The 23,631-nt window shown below is 38.3% G+C and overlaps 1 protein-coding gene and 1 long non-coding RNA gene across 2 annotated transcripts in view; both read left to right on the top strand.

The window, feature by feature from the left end:
- The window catches only part of ADAM32 (ADAM metallopeptidase domain 32), a 176,570-nt gene extending 169,723 nt beyond the window's left edge, over window positions 1-6,847 (top strand). The window contains exons 21-22 of the mRNA XM_025278234.3: window positions 37-75; window positions 6,231-6,847. Coding sequence (XP_025134019.3) covers window positions 37-75; window positions 6,231-6,237 — 46 coding nt within the window. The 3' untranslated portion in view covers window positions 6,238-6,847. The remainder of the gene's footprint in view (window positions 1-36; window positions 76-6,230) is intronic.
- Window positions 6,848-11,907: 5,060 nt separating this feature from the next.
- Window positions 11,908-23,297, top strand: LOC123465011. The gene is made up of 3 exons (XR_006640100.1): window positions 11,908-12,145; window positions 12,822-12,901; window positions 23,241-23,297. It is a non-coding gene; the product is annotated as an uncharacterized LOC123465011 (long non-coding RNA).
- The last annotated feature ends 334 nt before the right edge of the window (window positions 23,298-23,631 follow it).

The raw sequence follows: 23,631 nt of genomic DNA, 5'->3' as shown, positions 1-23,631 counted from the left end.
TTCGTATTAACTTTAGACATTTTTATTTTTATTTAGATCGAAGTCAGAAAGTAGTCCCCAAACAAATCGCAGCAGGTAAGTGACTTAGGAAATGTTTTTTATAAGTAAGTCAAAGTTGAAAATGAACAAATAATTGCTTAATATTTTTGAGCAGCTACAATTGATGAAGTACTGTAGTAAAAACAGCTTATTAATATTTTCCATTCTGGGAATGAATATTAATGAACTTAGTCTTTTCTTCAGTTTACTAAATTTTTATTGGTTGCCTACTTTTTTGATACATAGGGAAAAACTAGTTAAGTCTAATGAGAGACAAGATATTTATAATTATTTTGTGAAATTAACAGAATCGGAGCATTTTTTGTGCATGTTTTATGATGAAATACACAAAGAGAAATATTTATTTATTTTTAGATCACATTTATACTCAAAAACTCAATATGAACAACTGAGTAAATTATTTCCACTCTTAAGAGGAGTTTATCTAAGAGACAGTTATTATAAACAAACTGAAATTCTACATGTTTCACACTCCCCACCCCAATCCAACAGCCCACAATTGTGTTAATACAGAGTTCTCGTGAGTTTTCAGTTTCCTATGTGGTCTTGTGATTCTTCCAAAGTCATCAAATATTTACTGATCTGCTAATCTTCTTTTCTCCCTTATAGAGTTTTCATTTACTTGTACTGCTTGGCATTTCCCTTAAAGTGTCTTCTTTTATTTACATTCAATCCACTGGTATTCCAAAATCTACTTTATACCCACAGGTGGTTTTCAGGCTGCACCACTGCATTAGACAGTTTCCATCCTCCCTGATGACGTCACTCCCTCCATTCAGGAAGCTGTTGACATTTCTATTTCCTTTATTTTGTTCCTTTTTTTTTTTTTAATAATGTCTCCTAACATAGTTACTCTTTTACAGACATTGCTTCCTCCAAACTAAGTGTGAAGAAAAAGGCAGATGTTCTTTATTGCCTCCACTCTCACCATTACCGACAGATCTGTAATATAGTGCTCAAACACTCCCTGGAAAAGGAACTGGCAACCCACTCCAGTACTCTTGCCTAGAGAATCCCATGGACAGAGGAGCCTGGTGGGCTACAGCCTACAGGGTCCCAAAGAGTCGGACACTACTGAGCGACTTCACTTTCACTTTCTTGGAGAAGGCAATGGCAACCCACTCCAGTACTCTTGCCTGGAAAATACCATGGATGGAGGAGCCTGGTAGGCTGCAGTCCATGGGGTTGCGAAGAGTGAGACACCTCTGAGCGACTTCACTTTCACTTTTCACTTTGATGCATTGGAGAAGGAAATGGCAACCCACTCCAGTGTTCTTGCCTAGAGAATCCCAGGAAGGGCGGAGCCTGGTGGGCTGCCGTCTATGGGGTCGCAGAGTCGGACATGACTGAAGCGACTTAGCAGAAGTAGCAGCAGCAGCAGCTCAAACACTAATACTTCCAAACTGATGCTCCCCTAGTGCATTACTTTGCCAATAAGCTCTGAAATTGCTTGAATATAATGACCATGCGTACTTTGCTAACCAACTTGTGGTTAGCACCTAGGAAGTAAATGCTCACTAAATACTTGTGTAGTGGATGAATATCACATACATCTTGAACTTCACATACACACATGATTGACGTTATAACTCCAACTGTCCCCTCACATTATCTCTCATGGTAGAATATGTCATTTGCATAGTCATCTTCTACTGGAAGTGGTATTCAAGACAGGGATAATCACCATCCTAGGACAATATATATCACATTTGAAGTGTGTGGTCTGGAGTGTTAACCCATTAGTCTAGCTTGTGTTTCAGTTCAGTTGCTCAGTTGCGTCCAACTCTTTGTGGTCCCATGGACTGCAGCATGCCAGGCCTCCCTGTCCATCACTAACTCCCGGAGCTTACTCAAACTCATGTTCATTGAGTTGGTCATCCAACCACCTCATCCTCTGTCGTCCCCTTCTTCTCCCACCTTCAATCTTTCCCAGCATCAGGGTCTTTTCAGAAGAGTCAGTTCTTCGCATCAGGTGGCCAAAGTATTGGAGTTTCAGCTTCAACATCAGTCCTTCCAATGAATATTCAGGACTGATTTCCTTTAGGATGGACTGGTTGGATCTCCTTGCAGTCCAAGGGACTCTCAAGAGTCTTCTCCAATGCCACAGTTCAAAAGCATCAATTCTTCAGTGCTCAGCTTTCTGTATAGTCCAGCTCTCACATCCAAACATGACTACTGGAAAAACCATAGCTTTGACTAGATGGACCTTTGTTGGCAAAGTAATGTTTCTGCTTTTTAATATGCTGTCTAGGTTGGTCATGACTTTTCTTCCAAGGAGCAAGCATCTTTTAATTTCTTAGCTGCAGTTACCATCTGCAGTGATTCTGGAGCCCCCCAAAATAAAGTGTCACTGTTTCCATTTTTTGCCCATCTATTAGACATGAAGTGATAGGACTAGATGCCATGATCTTAGTTTTCTGAATGTTGAGTTTTAAGCCAACTTTTTCACTTTCCTCTTTCACTTTCATCAAGAGGCTCTTTAGTTCTTCTTCTCTTTCTGCTATAAGTGTGGTGTCATCTGTATATCTGAGGTTATTGATATTTCTCCTAGCAATCTTGATTCCAGCTTGTGCTTCATCCAGTCCTTGTGTTTAGCATAAACCAAAAACCATTCTTGGATTATTCTTTCTGTTAAATTTAATAAGCTAGCAGACATATTTGCTCTGCCTCACTGTTATAGCACCCATTATGTTTTCCTTTTTTCACTATTTTAAAAAGTTTGAAAACCAGTGGGAGATGTTGATAGAACCAACTCCTCAGGTAAACACTACCAGGAGAAAAAAAAATTTTTTAAGCCAGAAATCAGATGGGTTATATATACAGTAGTCTGACAAATCCAGATATACAAATCCCTTTATTGGTTTGAGGGAGAACTAACTGTATTAACCCAGTCCAGTATTCTTGCCTGGAGAATCCCATGGACAGAGGAGCCTGGAGGGCTACAGTCCATGGGGTCGCAGAGTCAGACACGAATGAATGACTAACACTTCACTTTCTACTAAGCTAAATAGGGCAGTTTCATGGTCAGAGTAGTAAGCAAAATCTCCCTTAAGTTTTGAAGATATAAAATAGCAGAGGTAGGAAAGGATAGGAAGGGTAAACTTATGCCACTCTTATCACTGAATTCTCTCCGTAATCTTACTACCTATTTTATGTTCTCTGTTGATTAAACTCAGTTAATTTATTTTCAACTTATATTTTTACTCTTTCATTCTTTTGGTTGGGGGATCAGAAATAAGAAATCTGTGGATATAAAAGTAGAAAAGAGGCTCAAGAGTTTGGTTTTGACTTTTGATAATAATGAGTATTAAAAATGTAGCAGATATTTCCTTTTTTACTGCAATTTGAAGGGAAACAAGAAACTGCTGTAACAATCTATTTTTTTCAGAGTGTATTGTCTCAAGTTTAAATTTATTTAGATCCAAATCACAGAAAAGCAGTGAAACACTTAATAGTAGGCAAATATATTAGGAACTATCTCTTAAAATAAATATGCTTTAAATTAAAATGAGGCTTATAATCCACAACTAATTCCGAAATATTTATTGGTGAATTGGTAAAGTACTTCACCAAAAATAATGCATTAATCTTTACTAACCTTGATTACTGAGTATTTAAATCGTTTTTAAAAGACCTTTAGTCTCTTTTCTTCAGTTTAATAAAATTCTTATAAGTTTGTTGGGAACTTGCTTTTGTGGATAAAATGAAATTAGATCAGATCAGATCAGATCAGTCGCTCAGTCATGTCCGACTCTTTGCGGCCCCATAAATTGCAGCACACCAGGCCTCCCTGTCCATCACCAACTCCTGGAGTTCACTGAGACTCACGTCCATCGAGTCAGTGATGCCATCCAGCCATCTCATCCTCTGTTGTCCCCTTCTCCTCTTGCCCCCAATCCCTCCCAGCATCAGAGTCTTTTCCAGTGAGTCAACTCTTCACATGAGGTGGCCAAAGTACTGGAGTTTCAGCTTTAGCATCATTCCTTCCAAAGAAATCCCAGGGCTGATCTCCTTCAGAATGGACCGGTTGGATCTCCTTACAGTCCAAGGGACTCTCAAGAGTCTTCTCCAACACCACAGTTCAAAAGCATCAATTCTTTGGCGCTCAACCTTCTTCACAGTCCAGCTCTCACATCTATACGTGACCACAGGAAAAACCATAGCCTTGACTAGATGAACCTTTGTTGGCAAAGTAATGTCTCTGCTTTTGAATATGCTATCTAGGTTGGTCATAACTTTCCTTCCAAGGAGTAAGCGTCTTTTAATTTCATGGCTGCAGTCACCATCTGCAGTGATTTTGGAGCCCCCCAAAATAAAGTCTGACACTGTTTCCACTGTTTCCCCATCTATTTCCCATGAAGTGATGGGACTGGATGCCATGATCTTCGTTTTCTGAATGTTGAGCTTTAAGCCAACTTTTTCACTCTCCACTTTCACTTTCATTAAGAGGCTTTTGAGTTCCTCTTCACTTTCTTCCATAAGGGTGGTGTCATCTGCATATCTGAGGTTATTGATATTTCTCCCGGAGATCTTGATTCCAGCTTGTGTTTCTTCCAGTCCAACGTTTCTCATGATGTACTCTGCATATAAGTTAAATAAGCAGGGTGACAATATACAGCCTTGATGAACTCCTTTTCCTATTTGGAACCAGTCTGTTGTTCCATGTCCAGTTCTAACTGTTGCTTCCTGACCTGCATACAAGTTTCTCAAGAGGCAGATCAGGTGGTCTGGTATTCCCATCTCTTGAAGAATTTTCCACAGTTTATTGTGATCCACACAGTCAAAGGCTTTGGCATAGTCAATAAAACAGAAATAGATGTTTTTCTGGAATTCTCTTGCTTTTTCCATGATCCAGCGGATGTTGGCAATTTGATCTCTGGTTCCTCTGCCTTTTCTAAAACCAGCTTGAACATCAGGAAGTTCACGGTTCACATATTGCTGAAGCCTGGCTTGGAGAATTTTGAGCATTCCTTTACTAGCGTGTGAGATGAGTGCAATTGTGTGGTAGTTTGAGCATTCTTTGGCATTGCCTTTCTTTGGGATTGGAATGAAAACTGACCTTTTCCAGTCCTGTGGCCACTGCTGAGTTTTCCAAATTTGCTGGCCTATTGAGTGCAGCACTTTCACAGCATCATCTTTCAGGATTTGGAATAGCTCCACTGGAATTCCATCACCTCCACTAGCTTTGTTCGCAGTGATGCTTTCTAAGGCCCACTTGACTTCAGATTCCAGGATGTCTGGCTCTAGGTCAGTGATCACACCATCATGATTATCTGGGTCGTTGACTCTAATAAGATACATGATATGCAAATTAGTTTATTAAATGAATTCATGATTAAGTCACTCACTTTATCCATTAGGTACTATAGGCAAAATGCTAAGGCCTGTGAGTTTACAAGTACCAAAACCAAAACACTGTTTACAATATGAAAAAATAAAAAATGATTGGCTCCAAGATATGGAAAAAGTAAAATTGATATGTATTTAAATTTCTAAAAACAATGCAAAGATTTAACTTGTTATATTCAAGAACATTTTGTTGTATGTGGAAAAAATGTTAGATTTTCTCATTTGCAAGTACTTCTCATTAAATATGATGCTTCTCCAGAAATCACAATTGCTAGCTAATAAGTTACTCACAGTTTAGTAATTTCATAAGCATAATTATAAAATTTATTCCTAGAATTCTTTTTTTTTTACCATATGAATTTTTCATTTGGCAGTATGCCAACTGCATGTTTTTTCAGTGGAAGGTAATTTACTTGTTTATCCGTAGCTAAGCAGAGAACACTCTTGCGAGTCCCTTGGACTGCAAGGAGATCCAACCGGTCCATCCTAAAGGAGACTAGTCCTGGGTGTTCATTGGAAGGACTGATGCTGAGGCTGAAACTCCAATACTTTGGCCACCTCATGGGAAGAGTTGATTCATTGGAAAAGACCCTGATGCTGGGAGGGATTTTGGGCAGGAGGAGAAGGGGATGACAGACGATGAGATGGCTGGATGGCATCACTGACTCGATGCACATGAGTTTGGGTGAACTCTGGGAGTTGGTGATGGACAAGGAGGCCTGGTGTGCTGCGATTCATGGGGTCGTAAAGAGTCGGACACAACTGAGCGACTGAAATGACTGACTGAACTGAAGCACATGTGTCTTTGTTCTCTTCCACAGTAACTAACAATTCCTTCAGAAGGCAATGGATATCACTCGGGGTCTCACTGAGAAATGAAAATTCGACCTTTTCTTCCCTGGTCACAGCTGATGGAAAACAATAAACCAAGATGGACCAATTTGCAGGAGTGTCTGTTTTTATTTCCTCTCCCACTCCGAGGCATAATTTTGCCATGTCAGGGCCTTTGACTGAAGACAGTCAATCTGAACTTCCATGACTCCCTGAGCTCTTCTCCACAGCTCTCCCCACCACCCACTTGGGTTTATTGCCTAGGCCCCTAGCGGCTGGGGATATGCATCAACTGCTGTTACTCAGGGAAGGATATGTGTGTGGACTGTGTTCCTCCTCCTGGTCCTTCTCACTGGACTTGGCTGACTGCATGCAGATCTCAGTTAATACAGCTATTTGCCCCCTCTCCCTCCCCACAACTGCAGAACCAGGGCTAAGGTAAACTGTGCTTGCTCAGGCCTCACATTCTGCTTGCCACCTTTCTCATGCCCCTCGGTTGAGTGACCCACAGGATGAATCCCAGAAGACAGAAGGACCCAGAGAGCTTGGGCTTTGGTCTCAGGAGCAAAGATTAATACCTTATCAGAGTTTGATACAAAGATTGATAAATTGAGTTAGGAAAAATATCTCTCATTTTCCTTTTTCTGAAACTATGTATTAAATTGTTCAGTTTTTCAATAAATATTTGGCAAAATTCATCAATGAAACTAGATTTTTTTTTGTGGGAAGATTTTAAATTATGGATTCAATATCTTTAACAGAGAACTGTTTAGACTTTCCATTTATTGTGATTTTTTTTCAGAAGTGGTAATTTTAAAGCAGCTTATCCTTTTCATTTAATGGTCAATCTTTTGACATAAAGTTGTTCGTAATATCCTTTACAGTGTCTATAGGAGCTAAAGTTATGTCCCTTCTTTCATTCCTAACTATGGTGATACTATATGCATCTTTGTTTTCTGTTTCATTGATTTATGTCTTAAAATTTGCTCATTTCCTGGATTCTTGAGGGGAAAGTTTAGCTCATTGTTTTTAAATCTTTTCTAATTTATTTAAAGATATATATTTGCTCTATGAATCTCTTTAGCTACATCTCACAAGTTCTGATGTGTTAGTTTGATCTCAGAATTATGGATTTCTTAGAAGTATGTTGTTTCATTTCTGAATATTTGGATATTTTCAGTTTCATCTTTTCTTAATTTAGTCATGGTCAGAGAACATACTTGCATAATTCTCATACTCTGAAACTATTGTTTTGCTATGATCCACTCTATGGTCTATTTTGGTGAATGTTCCATGTGCACTAAAAATGCACGTTTTGTAGTTGTCAAATATGTAAATGTCAAGTAAAGCTTATGAACATTCTTTTTGAAATCTCATATATAAATGAGATTATACAGTATTTATCTTTCTGTGTCTTAACTAACTTTGCAAATGTCCTCTGTGTTTATCCATGTTGTCACAAATGGCAGGATTGAGAAAGGGCAGGAGTGAGTAGGGTGAGATTTCCTTCTTTTTCACAGCTGAATAAATATATCATGTTTTCTTTATCCATTTGTCTGTTATGGACACAGGTTATTTCCATATCTTGTCTATTATGAATTATGCTGCAAAGAACATAGGTATGCATATATTTCTTTGAGATACTGACTTAATTTACTCCTGATATATGCCCAGAGGTAAGACTGCTGGATCATATGGTATTCTATTTTTAATTTTTGATAAACTGCCATACCGCTTTTCCTAATGGCTGTACCAGCTTATATTCTCTCTTCCACAGCATACTGCAGTTCCAATTTCTCCACACACACACTTGATAATACTTGTCCTGTTTATCTTTTTGGTAATATCCATTCTAAAAGTTGTAAGACTTTATCTTGTTGTGGTTTTTATTCGTATTTCCCTGATAATTAGTGATGTTCAACACTTTTTCATGTATCTGTTGGTAATTATATGTCTTCTTCAGAAAAATGTCTATTCAGCTCATTTTGCCCATTTTGTAAGTGGAATATTTGTGATTTTTTTGGCTATTGAGTTTTACATGAATTCCAAGTATACTTTTGTTATTAACCCCTTCTCAAATATATGATTTGCAAGTATTTTTCCCATTCTGTATGTTGCTTTTTCATTTGTTAACTGTATCCTTTGCTGTGAAGAGCTTTTTAGTTTGCTATAACAAGAGAAGAGAGTGACCAACTACAAGACAAATACAAAACTGTTAATAAAATGACAATAATAAATCCTTCCCCATCAATAATTACTTTAAATGAGAGTGGGTTAAACGTCTCGATAAAAAGATACAGAGTGGCTGAATGATTAAAAATGAGAGCAAACTCCCACTGTATGCTATTGACAGGAAACTCACTTTAGACTGAAGGTATACATAGGCTTAAAGCCGGAGGAAGAAAAAGATATTGCCCACAAATGATAACCAAAAGAAAGGAGTGGTTATATTTAAATCAGATGAAGCAGACTTCACATCAAAAACCGCCTCTAGAGCCAAAAAAAAGATCATGACACAATGATAAAAGGATAAATTCAACAGAAAGATATAACAATTGTAAATATACATGCACCCCAAATCAGAGCACCTTGTGTATAAAACAAGTATAGACAAATCTGAAAGAAGAAATTGACAGCAATGCAATAATAGTAGGAGATTTCAGTACCCTATTTTAAATAATAGGTAAAACACACAGAATCAATAAACAGCAGACTTGAACAGCAGTACAGACAATGTGGACCCAACAGGCATGTACAGAACTTTTCACCCAAAGCAGAAGAATGCACATTCTTGATTATATATTCCCCAAACATTCCCCAAACAGGTCAGAAAACAAGTCTTAAATTTAAGAAGATGGAATCCATAACAAGCATCTTCTGCTTTATATTAATATTTTTTCATATGCTGTGTGATCTGCTCCCATTGAGGCTGCATGCAGTTTTTCCCTGCCTGAGCTGTTGTAGTTGTGGAACATGACCAGGCAAGAAAGCCACACAAACTCTTAGCTCTTACTAGATGTAAAGGTAATCTTCCAAGAGTAAACTCTATTCAAGTTCGTGTCTGCCTTTGGTCATTTTCCAGGTCCTTTGGGTTTTTAAAGGTATTTTGCCAGGCATTTATAATTGTTTTCTGTGTGAAGAATCAGACTACACATTAGTGTAATCTTTACCAGATGTCATCCCCACGGCTGGACTTGGTAAATCACAGAATATATTAAAAAAAAAATTTCTTGGAAAACTGCCAGATTGTTCTCTGGAATGGTTATTACTGCTTACATGCCTACAAACCAAGTCTTATGTTTCTCTTCATTCTTACCTGCACTTGATGCTATTCGCCACCCTGCTGCTAAGCTGCAAAGTCACTACAGTCGTGTCCAACTCTGTACGACCCCATAGACAGCAGCCCACCAGGCTCCCCGTCCCTGGGATTCTCCAGGCAAGAACACTGGAGTGGGTTGCCATTTCCTTCACCAATGCATGAACGTGAAGTCACTCAGTTGTGTCCGACTCTTCGCAATCCCATGGACTGCAGCCTACCAGGCTCCTCCATCCATGGGATTTTCCAGGCAAGAGTACTGGAGTGGGGTGCCATTGCCTTCTCCAATTCACCATCCTAATTTTTGCTAATTTATTGGATAGAAAGTGATATATCATTGTTGTTTTAATTTGCTCATTTGTGATTACTATTTAGCCTAAAGATCTCTTTATATCCTTTTAGGCATTTACTTATCATGCTTTATGAAAAAAAAGTATTCATAATGTTTTCCTATATTGCTACTGGATTTTTTTGTCCCCTTCTGTCTCCTCCCATACCTTTGTCTATTTGTGTGTGTGTGTGTGTGTGTGTATGTAGACGGGGGTGCTCAGGTATGTTGGATATCATAGATAGTAATTCCTGGTTGGTATTAAACTTTGCAAATGTCCTCTCCTTGTTTTTCACTTTTCTCTTAACTTTTTAATACTTGGGTCCTTTCTAAAGCCATTCTCTTATTTTTCAAATTAAGAGAAAGAGTTTTCCCATTATCCCTTTAATTAATTTTCTTCTAATTATTTTAATTTTTCTCCTTCTGGAAAATACTATTATTAACACTTCTCTACTCCTTATCTCTTAATTATAGTTTTGTCTTTTCTATTTTTTTTAATCCTTTCATCCTGGGAGAGTTTGTCAATTGGAGCAATAAGTGTCTGCTGCTGCTGCTGCTAAGTCACTTCAGTCGTGTCCGACTCTGTGTCACCCCATAGATGGCAGCCCACCAGGCTCCCCGGTCCCTGGGATTCTCCAGGCAAGAACACTGGAGTGGGTAATAAGTGTCTATGCTACTATTTATAATAAGACTTGTGATTTTATTTCTTGCCACTTGGTTATTTTAAAGAATTATTTGTTAGTGTTATGTCAGGAAACGTTTAACAGGAGGCTTCCTGTGTGCTGTTTTGGATCTGTCGGGAATTCTCTGTTCCTTATTAATTCCTGAATATTTGGGAATTTAAAAAGCATGCTGATATTTATTCAGTTTAGTTCAGTTGCTCAGTCGTGTCTGACTCTTTGCGACCCCATGAACCGCAGCACGCCAGGCCTCCCTGTCCATCACCAACTCCCAGAGTTTACCCAAACTCATGTCTATTGAGTCAGTGATGCTATCTAACCATCTCATCCTCTGTCATCCCCTTCTCCTTCTGCTTTCAACCTTTCCCAACATCAGGGTCTTTTCAAATGAGTTGACTCTTCGCATCAGGTGGCCAAAGTATTGGAGTTTCAGCTTCAACATCAGTCTCTCCAATGAACACCCAGGACTGATTTCCTTTAGGATGGACTGGTTGTAACTCCTTGCAGTTCAAGGGACTCTCAAGAGTCTTCTCCAACACCACAGTTCAAAAGCATCAATTCTTCAGCACTCAGCTTTCTTTATAGTCCAATTCTCACATCCATACATGACTACTGGAAAAACTGTAGCCTTGACTAGATGGACCTTTGTTGACAAAGTAATGTCTCTGCTTTTTAATATGCTATCTAGGTTGGTCATAACTTTCCTTCCAAGAAGTAAGCGTCTTTTAATTTCATGGCTGCAATCACCATCTGCAGTAATTTTGGAGCCCCCCAAAATAAAGTCAGCCACTGTTTCCACTATTTCCCCATCTATTTGCCATGAAGTGATGGGACCAGATGCCATGATCTTAGTTTACTTAATGTTGAGCTTTAAGCCAACTTTTTCACTCTCATCAAGAGGCTTTCACTTGCATCAAGAGGCTCTTTAGTTCTTCTTCACTTTCTTCCATAAGGGTGGTGTCATCTGCATATCTGAGGTTATCTGATATTTATTAGTCACCAGGTAATGTAACAGAGAAGGAAATGGCAACCTACTCCAGTATTCTTGCCTGGAGAATCCCAGGGATGGTGGAGCCTGGTGGGCTGCGGTCTATGGGGTAGCACAGAGTCGGACACGACTGAAGGGACTTAGCAGCAGCAGCAGGTAATGTAAGAAAAAGCCATTTTTAGCAAATGGCATTATGATACATTACCTTTGCACCTTCTCCTCACTGTAATTGGAAACTACTTCAAAAACCGTCAATCCAAGTCAAAGATACAACCAAAACCAGGCACCACCAACCAGCCTCATGTGAGAACTGTAACTTGCGCAGCTTTTCCTTCCTTCACAAGAAACCGAATGCTCTCTCCTCAGCCGCGGCTGCCCACCAGCTGAACGCTAGGTGCGCCCTCCCGGAGGCAACCAGGAGCTGCTCCCAGCCTTTTCTTCGCGCGGCGCGGCCATCTCCCACCCGCGCTGGGCCCCCATTCGCCGCAACGCCTCAACCGTCACTGTTGGGCCAGTGTGGCTCCAGGTCAGCGGAGCCATGTTCCTTCTTCTGGTCCTTCTCACCGTCCTCAGGGGACTGCACGGAGGCCCCAGTAAGTCCAGAACCTTGCCTTCTCGGGTTGGAGGACTGCCCTTTTCGGTCCAGAGTCGGGCCCCAGAACTCCCTTCCACCCCGTCTGACCCTTGGCCTCGAGGTCTGCAGCCAAGGAGGCAGAGGCAGCGTCAGCGCGAAAACCTTTTCATTTCTCTGGGTGATTTCCTTGTCTGTAAAATGGGAAAAAAGGAAAGATGTGGTCTTTTTGACATTCAGACTTTTGCTCTTCTAGAAATAATTGCACCTCCATGAAGAAGCCATTTATCAATGAGTTCCTCCTTGGTAACTGCAGTCCTCCACCTTCTCCGTGGAAAATTGCAGATCACCTTTGTCTTCAGTATTCTGTATCTTTTTTTCCCTTGTAAATGGTCCCAGTTTCTTGATGCATTCCACTTTTTAAATTTCCATATCTCTTAGGTCAGTGTAATTTGTTACTGATACTTAGTCAAAATGCCTGCCTAAAGATAGGAAAAGAGAGAGAATCAAACCTTAAGATTATAAAGGGTTAAGAAATGCATGGGTAAGAAGGACCAAAAGACAGGAGAAAGGGAAAGCAAATGCATATATTACACGCAAAAACGTTGGTAATGTAGACAAACACATGAAGAATTGGATTTAGAAATGAAAATGTAAGATTACGAGTATCAGAATAACTTTGCTTGTTTTTCTTTTAGATCTTCATAAAAAGTTTGTGCAGACCACAATTCCTGAAAAGATTTCAACGTCTGAGGCAATCAAAGATCCAGGAAATAATGTAATTGGGAAATAATATTTATATTTCTTAAATTGTGTGAAATTGCTTTTAGTATCAAGACCATAGCTGCTGATGTTGGGCAATAATTCAGTTCTTGGAGGCAGAGCTGAGTGCTCAGACCAGGTTCACAAGGAGGAACATTTTGATGAGAGGTGTTGAGGCATAAAAAAAAAAAAAAAAGCATTTATTTGGTGTTTGTTAGGACTGCAGCCTGGGAGACACAGATCCAAGAAGCACTTGAAATATGTTCCACCAGACTACAAAATGGTGTAAGAAAGCTACTAGGTTCCATAAATTGTTAAGAATTAGGATTGGAGCTGGCAAGAAGTAAGGGTGTCCATTAAGCAAGAATCTGGGTTGGAGTTTGAAATGATTACATAGCTGGGAAAAAGAGAGGGGGCCCGTGAAACTACCGGGTTGCATCCAGCAGCTGCTAGCAGATACGGTTTTGAAAATGGTTGGTGGTGTCCTTGAGTTTGATACAGTTCAGAAAATTCATATTCTCAGTGATGCAAGAATTTGTCTGAAACCCCATCCACTGGTGGACACCTGACTCCATTTGGGATGCCTGAACCATAGTTATTCCACTTTGATTGTCAGATGATCTTAAACATGTCATCACTATTTTCTCCACCCAAAACCATGTATTTTACTTATTAATTCAACTCAATAAGAGAATCTCTGCGAAAGTTTCCTGTTGTCTAAGTCTCATCTGGAAGTTATTTTACTTGCGAAACCTTGTGAGCAAGGCTCTTTTTTGTTTCACTAGAAAAATACTATGGAAAAACAAAAAGAAAATTTTCTTTTCTGCATAGTGATTACTTGCACCTATGGCTGTGCTCCAACAAGGTGACACACGTCCATCTTTCATGTTTCTGTAATTGCAAAGGGAGCTGTTTCATTCTTTAACTGTTGCAGTGGATTTTAATCTGGCACTTGAAAATTTGCTTACAATTTTGAAATAAATACTTATGGTAGTTGTGCATTTAGTCATTTGGGCAGAAAGACTGATGATATACAGTGTGAAAAACTATTCTTGTGCCTGCGACAATTTCTTATATCTTCTTCCTCTGAATTTTCCTTAATCCCCCAAATTTGTTATATCACCTTCTTTGGCATTATATGAGGAAATCATTTATTTCTTTTGCTTAGCCATTAGTATATGCAGGTTTATATTTGACTTTCCACCAAGTTTGATGTTTAGAACAATTGCAGACCATACAAAGAACTTCAAAAAGGAACTTCTCTTCAGTTGAGAAATTTCTACTGTTCAAAATATTCATTACAATATTTACACTTGCGTTTTGGCATTTTGGGATTTAAATATATGCAAATAAAAATGTAGATAATAGTTTAAAAACATTTAAAGAATTGAAAATATTGAATTGAAAATCTTGCGGCTGTGTCAGTGAAACTGTCAGAAGTCTAAACTCATAACTAATCATAAAAGAACTGAACTGTTGAAAAGATTGTGAACTTGTGAACAAACTATAAACTGAACTTGATATGTTACTCAAAACAAATGATGACCTTATAATTTGCTTGTAAGGGCCAATTGTAAACCCAGTCTTTCTGAAGAAAGCCAGCTAATCTTATATAAGTTTTGGGAAGCCTAGCGCGCAGGGACCCATGGGCTTTCAGAAAGGAGACTGTTTAGGTATAGACAGGCTTTCAGTTGTGTTGGTGCAGTTAGTTGAGGTAGAATACTTGTTGGTCTCACTTTCAGAATCCTCCTTAGTGGATTGATGCACTTACTGACTCCTGTCTAGAAGCTGTGGCTGTCACTAATTGGCTGACTTTTAGAAACTTGGGGTTGTCATTGATTTGCAAATTTTCAGAAGCTAGTTATTTGAGTGTGGCTGTTGTTAACTGGACGATTTTCTGATTGTACATGGTGATAAAAATTATCTCTAATGGTAGTTACACAACTTGAGATTTTGGCCAAATGATAATTTTTTCCCCCTCGCCTCCCCCTCCTCAGTTTCTGTCTATAAAGATTTAATTTTATAGTTAATTTTAAAAATTGAAGAATAATTATCTGCAACATTATGTTAGTTCCAGGTGCAAAATATAGTAATTCAGTATTTCTGTACATTACAAAATGATCACCTTGATAAACCTAGTTATCATCTATCACTGTACAAAGTCATTACAATATTATTGACAATATTCCCCAGACTGTACATTTCATCCTTATAACTCACTTATTTTGTAACTGAAAGTTTGTATCTGTTTATCTTCCTCACCTATTTCATTCATCCCCCTAACCCTCTTCCCTATGGCAGCTACCTGTTTGTTCTCTGTATCTGTGGGTCTCTCAGCTTCAGTTCAGTTCAGTCACTCAGTCGCGTCTGACTCCTTGTGACTCCATGAATCGCAGCATGCCAGGCCTCCCTGTCCATCACCAACTCCTGGAGTTCACTCAGACTCACGTCCATCGAGTCAGTGATGCCATCCAGCCATCTCATCCTCTGTCGTCCCCTTCTCCTCCTGCCCCCAATCCCTCCCAGCATCAGAGTCTTTTCCAATGAGTCAACTCTTCACATGAGGTGGCCAAAGTACTGGAGTTTCAGCTTTAGCATCAGTTGGTTCATTTGTTTTGTTTTTTATATTCCACATATAAGAGAAGTCAAGTGGTACTTGACTTTCTCTGTCTGACTCATTTCACTTAGCTTAGTACTGTGTTGTAGGTCCATCCGTGTTGTAATTGGCAAATTTTCACTTTTTGGGTAATACTATTTTGTGTATAAAACCATATCTTCACCTATTCATCTATTGATGGGCACTTAGATTGCTGCCATATCTTGGCTGTTGTAAATAATTGCGGTGAACATGGGGTGCATGTATCTTTTTGAATTAGAGTTTTTGTTTTCTTCAGGAAAAAACTCAGAAGTGAGATTTCTAGACCCTATGGTAGTTCTGTCTTTAATTTTTTGAGGACCCTCTATAGTACTTTACATAGTGGCTGCACCAGTTTACATTCCAGCCAACATTGTATGAGGGTTCTCTTTTCTCCACATCCTCTCACACGGTTATCTCTTGTCTTTTTTATCATAAGTGTGAGGTGATATCTCATGGTTTTGATTAGCATTTCCTGATGATTAGTAATGTTGAGGATTTTTTCATGTGCCTGTTGGCCATCTGTATGTCTTCTTTGAAAAAATATCTATTCATATATTCTGCCCATTTTTTAAATGTGTTGTTTGCTTTTCAGATGTTGAGTTGTGTAAGTTCTTTGTCTACTTTGAATATTGGTCCTTTATCGTATATATTTTTTGTGAATATTTTCTCCTGTTCAGTAGGCTTTTCATTTTGTTAGTAGTAGTTTCCTGCCCTGTGAAAAGCTTTTTAGTTTGATATAGTCCTGTTTGTTCATTTTGTTCCCCCCTGGTTTCCTGAGGAGATATTTTAAAAAATATTGCTAAGACCACTGTCAAATGAGCATTACTGCCTCTGTTTTCTTCTGGGAGTTTTATAGCTTTAGGTCTTACATTTAAGTCTTGAATTGATTTTTCAATTTATTTTTGTATATGGTGTGAGAAAGAGGTCCAGTTCGATTCTTTTCCATGTGGTTGTCCATTTCCCACCACAATGTATTGAAGAGGCTGTCTTTTTCCTATTGTATATCCTCCTTCTTTGTCTTACATTACTTGACCATGGACACGTGGGTTTGGTACTACACTGGCTGTTGTGTTTTTCCGATCTCTGTGTCTGTGTTTGTACTAGGAACATACCGTTTTGGTTACGTTATGTTGTTGTGTCATAGAGTTTGAAATCAGGGAGTGTGATATCACCTGTCTTGTTTTTCTTTCTCAAGATTGTTGGCTATTCAGGTCTTTTGTGGTTCCATAAACATTTTAGCATTATTTATTTTAGTTCTGTGAAAAATGCCATTGGTATTTTGATAAGGGATTGCATTAAATCTGTAGATTGCTTTGGGTAATATGGTCATTTTAACAATATTAATTCCTATTATCTATGTACACAGTTTCTTTCCATCTGTTTATATCATCTTTAGTTTCTCTCATCAGTGTCCTATAGTTTTCTGAGTAGAGGTTTTTTACCAGCTTGGTTAGATTTATTTCTCGGTATTTTATTCTTTTTGATGCAGTTGTAAATTGGATTGTTTTCTTAATTTTTATTTCTGATAGTTTGTCAGTGTATAGAAATGCAGCAGATTTCTGTATATTAGTTTTTTTTTCTTGCAACTTTGCTGAATTCATTTATTACTTCTAATAGTTTTTTGGTAGCCTCTTTAGGATATTCTATATATAATATCATGTTACACGCAACAGTGACAGTTGTACTTTTGCCATTTTTATTTCCTTTTACTTATTTTTTGTCTGATTAATCTCACTAGGACTTCCAATACTATGTCAAATAAAAGTGATGAAAGTGAGGATCCTTGTTTTGTTCCTGATCTTAGAGGAAAAGCTTTCAGATTTTCATGATTGAGTATATTAGCTATGGGCTTGTCAGACATGGACTTTATTATGTTGAGGTGTCATAGTGATGTTGGGTTTTATCAAAAGCTTTTTCTGCATTTCACAATTTTTAAACTCTTGAATTTGTTATTATGATATATCATGATATTTGACTTACAGATATTGAAATATCCTTGTACCTTTGGAATAAATCCCACTTGATCTTGGTGTATGGATTTTTAAAATATATTGTTTAATTTGTTTTGCTAATATTTTGTTGAGGATTTTTGCACCTATGTTCATCAGTGATATTGTTCTATAGTTTTCCTTTTTGTGGTGTCTTTGTCTGGTTTTGGTATCAGGCTGATACCTCATTGAATAAAATAGAGAGTGTTCCTTTCTCTTTAATATTTGTGAGTGCTTTGAGAAAAATAGGTGTTAAGTCTTCTTTTAATGTTTTGTGGGTTTCACCTATAAAGCCATCTGGTCCTGGACTTTTGTTTGTTTGGAGTTTATTTAAGTTACTGATTCAGTTCATTACAGTCTATTCATATTTTGTATTTCTTATTGATTTAGTCTTGAGAGATTGTACATTACTAGTAATTTATCCATTTCTTCTGAATTGTCCATTTTACTGGTGTATAATTGTTCTCAGTACTCTCATGATTTTTTCTAGCTCTGAGGTGTTTGTTAGATTTAGTCTTGAGAGATTGTACATTTCTAGTAATTTATCCATTTCTTCTGAATTGTCCAATTTACTGGTGTACAATTGTTCTCAGTACTCTCATGATTTTTTTGTAGTTCTGGGGTGTTTGTTAGAACTTCTTTTTTATTTCTGATTTTATTTTGGCTCTTGTTTTTCTTGATGAGTCTTACTGAAAGTTTTGTGATTTTTATTTATCTTTTCAAATAACTAGCTCTTAGTTTTATTGATTTATTTTAAAATTTCTATGTCATTTATTTCTCTTCTGATCTTTTTGATATCTTGCCTTCTACTAACTTTGGGTGTTGTTTGTTCTTCTTTTTATATAGTTCCTTTGGTGTAAGGTTAGATTATTTATTTGAGATTTTTCTTGTTTACTGAGATAAGATATTACTAAAAATGTCCCTCTTAGAACTGCTTTTGCCACATCTCATATATTTTGGATTAGTTTGTTTCCATTTTCATTTGTCTCCAGGTATTTTTTGATTTGCTATTTGATTTCTGCTGTAATACATCAGTTGTTTAGTAGCATATTGTTCAGACTCCACATGCTAGTGTTTTTTTGCAGTTTTTTTTTCTTGTTCTGATTTCTAGTCTCAGACCTCTGTGGTCTGAAAAAAATGAGTGATTTGATTTCAGTTTTCTCAAATTTACTGAGACTTGTTTTTGGCATAGTATGTGGTCTCTTCTGGAAATGCTTCTAGTGCCCTTGAAAAGAGTATTCTTCTTTTGGATGGAATTTTCTGTAAGAATCTCTCAAGTTCATTTGATAGTGTGTCATTTAAGGCCAGTGTTTCCTTATTAATTTAAATTTTCTGTCTCTATTATCTGTCCATTGATGTCAGTGAAGGGTTAAAAACCCTACTGTTGTTGTGTTACTCTCAATTCCTCCTTTTTTGTTTGTTAATATTTGCTTTATGTATTTAGGTACTCCTATGTTGGGTGCATATATATTTACAATTATTATATCAACTTGTTGCCTTGATCCCTTTATCATCTGGGCTGTTGGACTGTTATCCCTATTGTCCTATATTCCACTGCCTTAATTAATGTAGCTTTATTACAAGTTTTAATATAGGTGAGTACTGGTACTCATACTTTTCTTTCAATACTTTGAAGAGGTCATTCCATTGCCTTTTGTTAGTCACATAATTTATTAAGAATTGTTCTGAACATAATGTGTCATTTTTCTCTTATTGATTTTGAGTGTTTTCTCTTTTTATTTTGTTTTAAATTTTTGAGTATGACATGCCCAGGTTTGCTTTCTTTATGTTCATCCTGCTTTGGAATTATATAATAATTTGCCACTGTGAGTTGTTATCGTTCATAAGCTTTGAAAGTGTCAACCGTGAATTCTCCAAGTGTTATTTCTTAGTCTTACCTTTCTCCTTATTTTTTGGATTATAATTGCATGAGTGTTGGAGTGGAGTGAAGTGACGTGAATTGAAGTCGCTCAGTCGTGTCCGACTCTTTGCGACACTATGGACTGTAGCCTGCCAGGCTCCTCCATCCCTGGGATTTTCCAGGCAAGGGTACTGGAGTAGGTTGCCATTTTCTTCTCCAGGGGGTCTTCCTGACCCAAGGATCGAACCCAGGTCTCCCTCATTGTAGGCAGATGCTTTATAGTCTGAGCCATGAGGGAAGTACATGAGCGCTAGACATTTTTAATTGGTCACATTTCTCTTGTTTCCTTCTTTGCATTTTTCTCTGTGTTTCAACATGGATATTTTCTACTGACCTGTATTCCTGTCACCAATTTTAACCCCTGCTAAGTCTAATCTTCTTTTATACCCTTTCATTGAATTTTTAATAACAGATACTGGTTTTTTTCTGCTGTACAATTTTAATTTGTTTCTTTATTACAGATTCTACACTTTTATTGAAATTCTCCATGTTCTCATTTTAATCAAAGTTATTTAATAGGTATTACTTGTGGGCTTGTTGCTATTCTCTATTTTTTATTTATTTATTTTAAATTTGATCCTGTTCTTTAGCATTTGTTATCATTTTTTTTTAAAGGAAAAGTTGGTGTATTTGTTTGCTAAGGCCCCTATAACAAAGAAACACAAACAATGTGTCTTAAGTGACAGAAACTTATTGTCTCATAGTTTTGGAGGCTAAAAGTCCAAGATCAAGATGTTGGCAGCATTGGTTCTTTTTGAGTACTATGAGGGACAGATCTGTTCCCAGCCTCTGCCATTAGCTTATAGAGACTGGAGATTCTCCCATTGTGTCAGATCAGATCAGATCAGATCAGTTGCTCAGTCGTGTCCAACTCTTTGCGACCCCATGAATTGCAGCACGCCAGGCTTCCCTGTCCATCACCAACTCCCGGAGTTCACCCAGACTCACATCCATCGAGTCAGTGATGCTATCCAGCCATCTCATCCTCTGTTGTCCCCTTCTCCTCTTGCCCCCAATCCCTCCCAGCATCAGAGTCTTTTCCAATGAGTCAACTCTTCGCATGAGATGGCCAAAGTACTGGAGTTTCAGCTTTAGCATCATTCCTTCCAAAGAAAGCCCAAGGCTGATGTCCTTCAGAATGGACTGGTTGGATCTCCTTGCAGTCCAAGGGACTCTCAAGAGTCTTCTCCAACACCACAGTTCAAAAGCATCAATTCTTCAGCGCTCAGCCTTCTTCACAGTCCAACTCTCACATCCATACATGACCACAGGAAAAACCATAGCCTTGACTAGACAGACCTTTGTTGGCAAAGTAATGTTTCTGCTTTTGAATATGCTATCTAGGTTGGTCATAACTTTCCATCCAAGGAGTAAGCGTCTTTTAATTTCATGGCTGCAGTCACCATCTGCAGTGATTTTGGAGCCCCAAAAAATAAAGTCTGACACTGTTTCCACTGTTTCCCCATCTATTTCCCATGAAGTGATGGGACCAGATGCCATGATCTTCGTTTTCTGAATGTTGAGCTTTAAGCCAACTTTTTCACTCTCCACTTTCACTTTCATCAAGAGGCTTTTTAGTTCCTCTTCACTTTCTGCCATAAGGGTGGTGTCATCTGCATATCTGAGATTATTGATAGTTCTCCCAGCAATCTTGATTCCAGCTTGTGCTTCTTCCAGTCCAGCGTTTCTCATGATGTACTCTGCATAGAAGTTAATAAACAGGGTGATAATATACAGCCTTGACGTACACCTTTTCCTATTTGGAACCAGTCTGTTGTTCCATGTCCAGTTCTAACTGTTGCTTCCTGACCTGCATACAAATTTCTCAAGAAGCAGATCAGGTGGTCTGGTATTCCCATCTCTTTCAGAATTTTCCACAGTTTATTGTGATCCACACAGTCAAAGGCTTTGGCATAGTCAATAAAGCGTAAATAGATGTTTTTCTGGAACTCTCTTACTTTTTCTATGATCCAGCAGATGTTGGCAATTTGATCTCTGTTTCCTCTGCCTTTTCTAAAACCAGCTTGAACATCAGGAAGTTCACGGTTCACATATTGCTGAAGCCTGGCTTGGAGAATTTTGAGCATTCCTTTACTAGCGTGTGAGATGAGTGCAAGTGTGTGGTAGTTTGAGCATTCTTTGGCATTGCCTTTCTTTGGGATTGGAATGAGAACTGACCTTTTCCAGGCCTTTGGCCACTGCTGAGTTTTCCAAATTTGCTGGCCTATTGAGTGCAGCACTTTCACAGCATCATCTTTCAGGATTTGGAATAGCTCAACTGGAATTCTATCACCTCCACTAGCATCCCACTCCAGTATTCTTGCCTGGAAAATCCCATGGATGGAGGAGCCTGGTGGGCTGCAGTCCATGAGGTCGCGAAGAGTCGGACACGACTGAGTGACTTCACTTTCACTTTTCACTTTCCTGAATTGGAGAAGGAAATGGCAACCCAGTCCAGTGTTCTTGCCTGGAAAATCCCAGGGACGGGGGAGCCTGGTGGACTGCTGTCTATGGGGTCACACAGAGTTGGACACGACTGAAGTGACTTAGCAGTAGCAGCTTTGTTGGTAGTGATGCTTTCTAAGGCCCACTTGACTTCACATTCCAGGATGTCTGGCTCTAGGTCAGTGATCACACCATCGTGATTATCTGGGTCGTGAAAGGTGTGTGCAAATTTCCTTTTTTTATAAGGATACCACTTACATTGGATTAGGGCCACACTAATGGCCTCTCCCTAACTTGATTACCTCTGTAAAGACCTTGTCTCTGAATAAGGTCACATTCTAAAGTTAGGTTTCACATGTAAATTTGGATGGAGGGAGAAAACAATTGAACCCAAACAGTTGGATTTGTGTATGAAAGTTTGTAGAAGCTCTGGATGATGTCTTTTTGAAATTTTTTCTTCCGGTCAGTTTTGTATATTTCTTATTAATTGCAGAATTTTGTTGTTGTTTTTCTCCTTTATTTTCATCATATTTATTTAATACATAGACATGTCTGTGATCTTCCTCTGTTCTCTCCTACATTCTCTTCCAGAGGAATTTCATCGCTTGCATTCGATAAGGAAAGTGCTGCAGCTACTGCTAAGTCGCTTCAGTCGTGTCCGACTCTGTGCGACCCCATAGACGGCAGCCCATCAGGCTCCCCCGTCCCTGGGATTCCCCAGGCAAGACCACTGGAGTGGGTTGCCATTTCCTTCTCCAATGCATGAAAGTGAAAAGTGAAAGTGAAGTTGCTCAGTCATTTCCGACTCTGTGCGACCCCATGGACTGCAGCCTACCAGGCTCCTCCGTCCATGGGATTTTCCAGGCAAGAGTACTGGAGTGGGGTGCCATGCCTTCTCCGAAGCAAAGTGCAGTGGTAATTATTGTGTTATCTTGCCACAGGTGTAGTACATTTCTTGTAGTTCTGTCTTTTAGAAGTGTGTCTTCCAATGAACAGGAAAATTTACTTTATAGGAGGGCTGGGAGTGAGCAAGAAATGGTTTCTCTCAAGTGAGGTGGGCATCTTGGCATTTACCTTGGGCATGGTGAGTTGGTGGTGTGTGTCTTAGACTAGAGATGATTATCAGCAAGCTTATTCCTCAGATGTGTGAGTACTGGTGAGTAGCAGGCATGTGGGAATGCTACCACCTAGTTCTCAATTCAGAATTCTGAAGATTTCAATATCCACATGGCAATGGAAGCACATAGAATAGTTATGTATTATTATTAATTTTGTCAATCTCAAAAGGATAACTTAGAAAAAACATTATTTAGCATAATTTTTGTAGGTGTTATTATTGATTTTTTTTGATGCTTGTGTACAGGTGGCTTATGTCATTACAATAGGAGGAAATCCATATTTTGTCCATCTCACAAAGCAGTAAGTAATTATTTTATCTTTTAAAATTTTAATTTTTTGGTGTATTGATTAAAAAAATAATTATCCATAGAATCATTTTAATTCAATTGTTTATTAGATATGTGTATTAATTTGATACCTATTGTATGTGAGTTTTTGGGTAAAGTCCTAAGCACACAAAAAGCAATGAAACAAGTAGTCTTAGTTAAATAATTTGTAATAAAGATGTATTCAGACACATCAATAGATAAATGAAGAATTGTTTTATAATGCAACATTGTGATAAATGTGTAGATAGTATTCTTTGGAAATCAGGGAAGGCTTTTTTGCAAAGAGATGACTTGAGGAAAGATACT

The sequence above is a fragment of the Bubalus bubalis genome, chromosome 1 (assembly GCF_019923935.1).
Source record: "Bubalus bubalis isolate 160015118507 breed Murrah chromosome 1, NDDB_SH_1, whole genome shotgun sequence".
In the NCBI taxonomy this organism is placed as follows: domain Eukaryota; kingdom Metazoa; phylum Chordata; class Mammalia; order Artiodactyla; family Bovidae; genus Bubalus; species Bubalus bubalis.
Note: the sequence above shows the minus strand (reverse complement) of the source record. Positions and strands in the feature narration are given on the sequence as shown.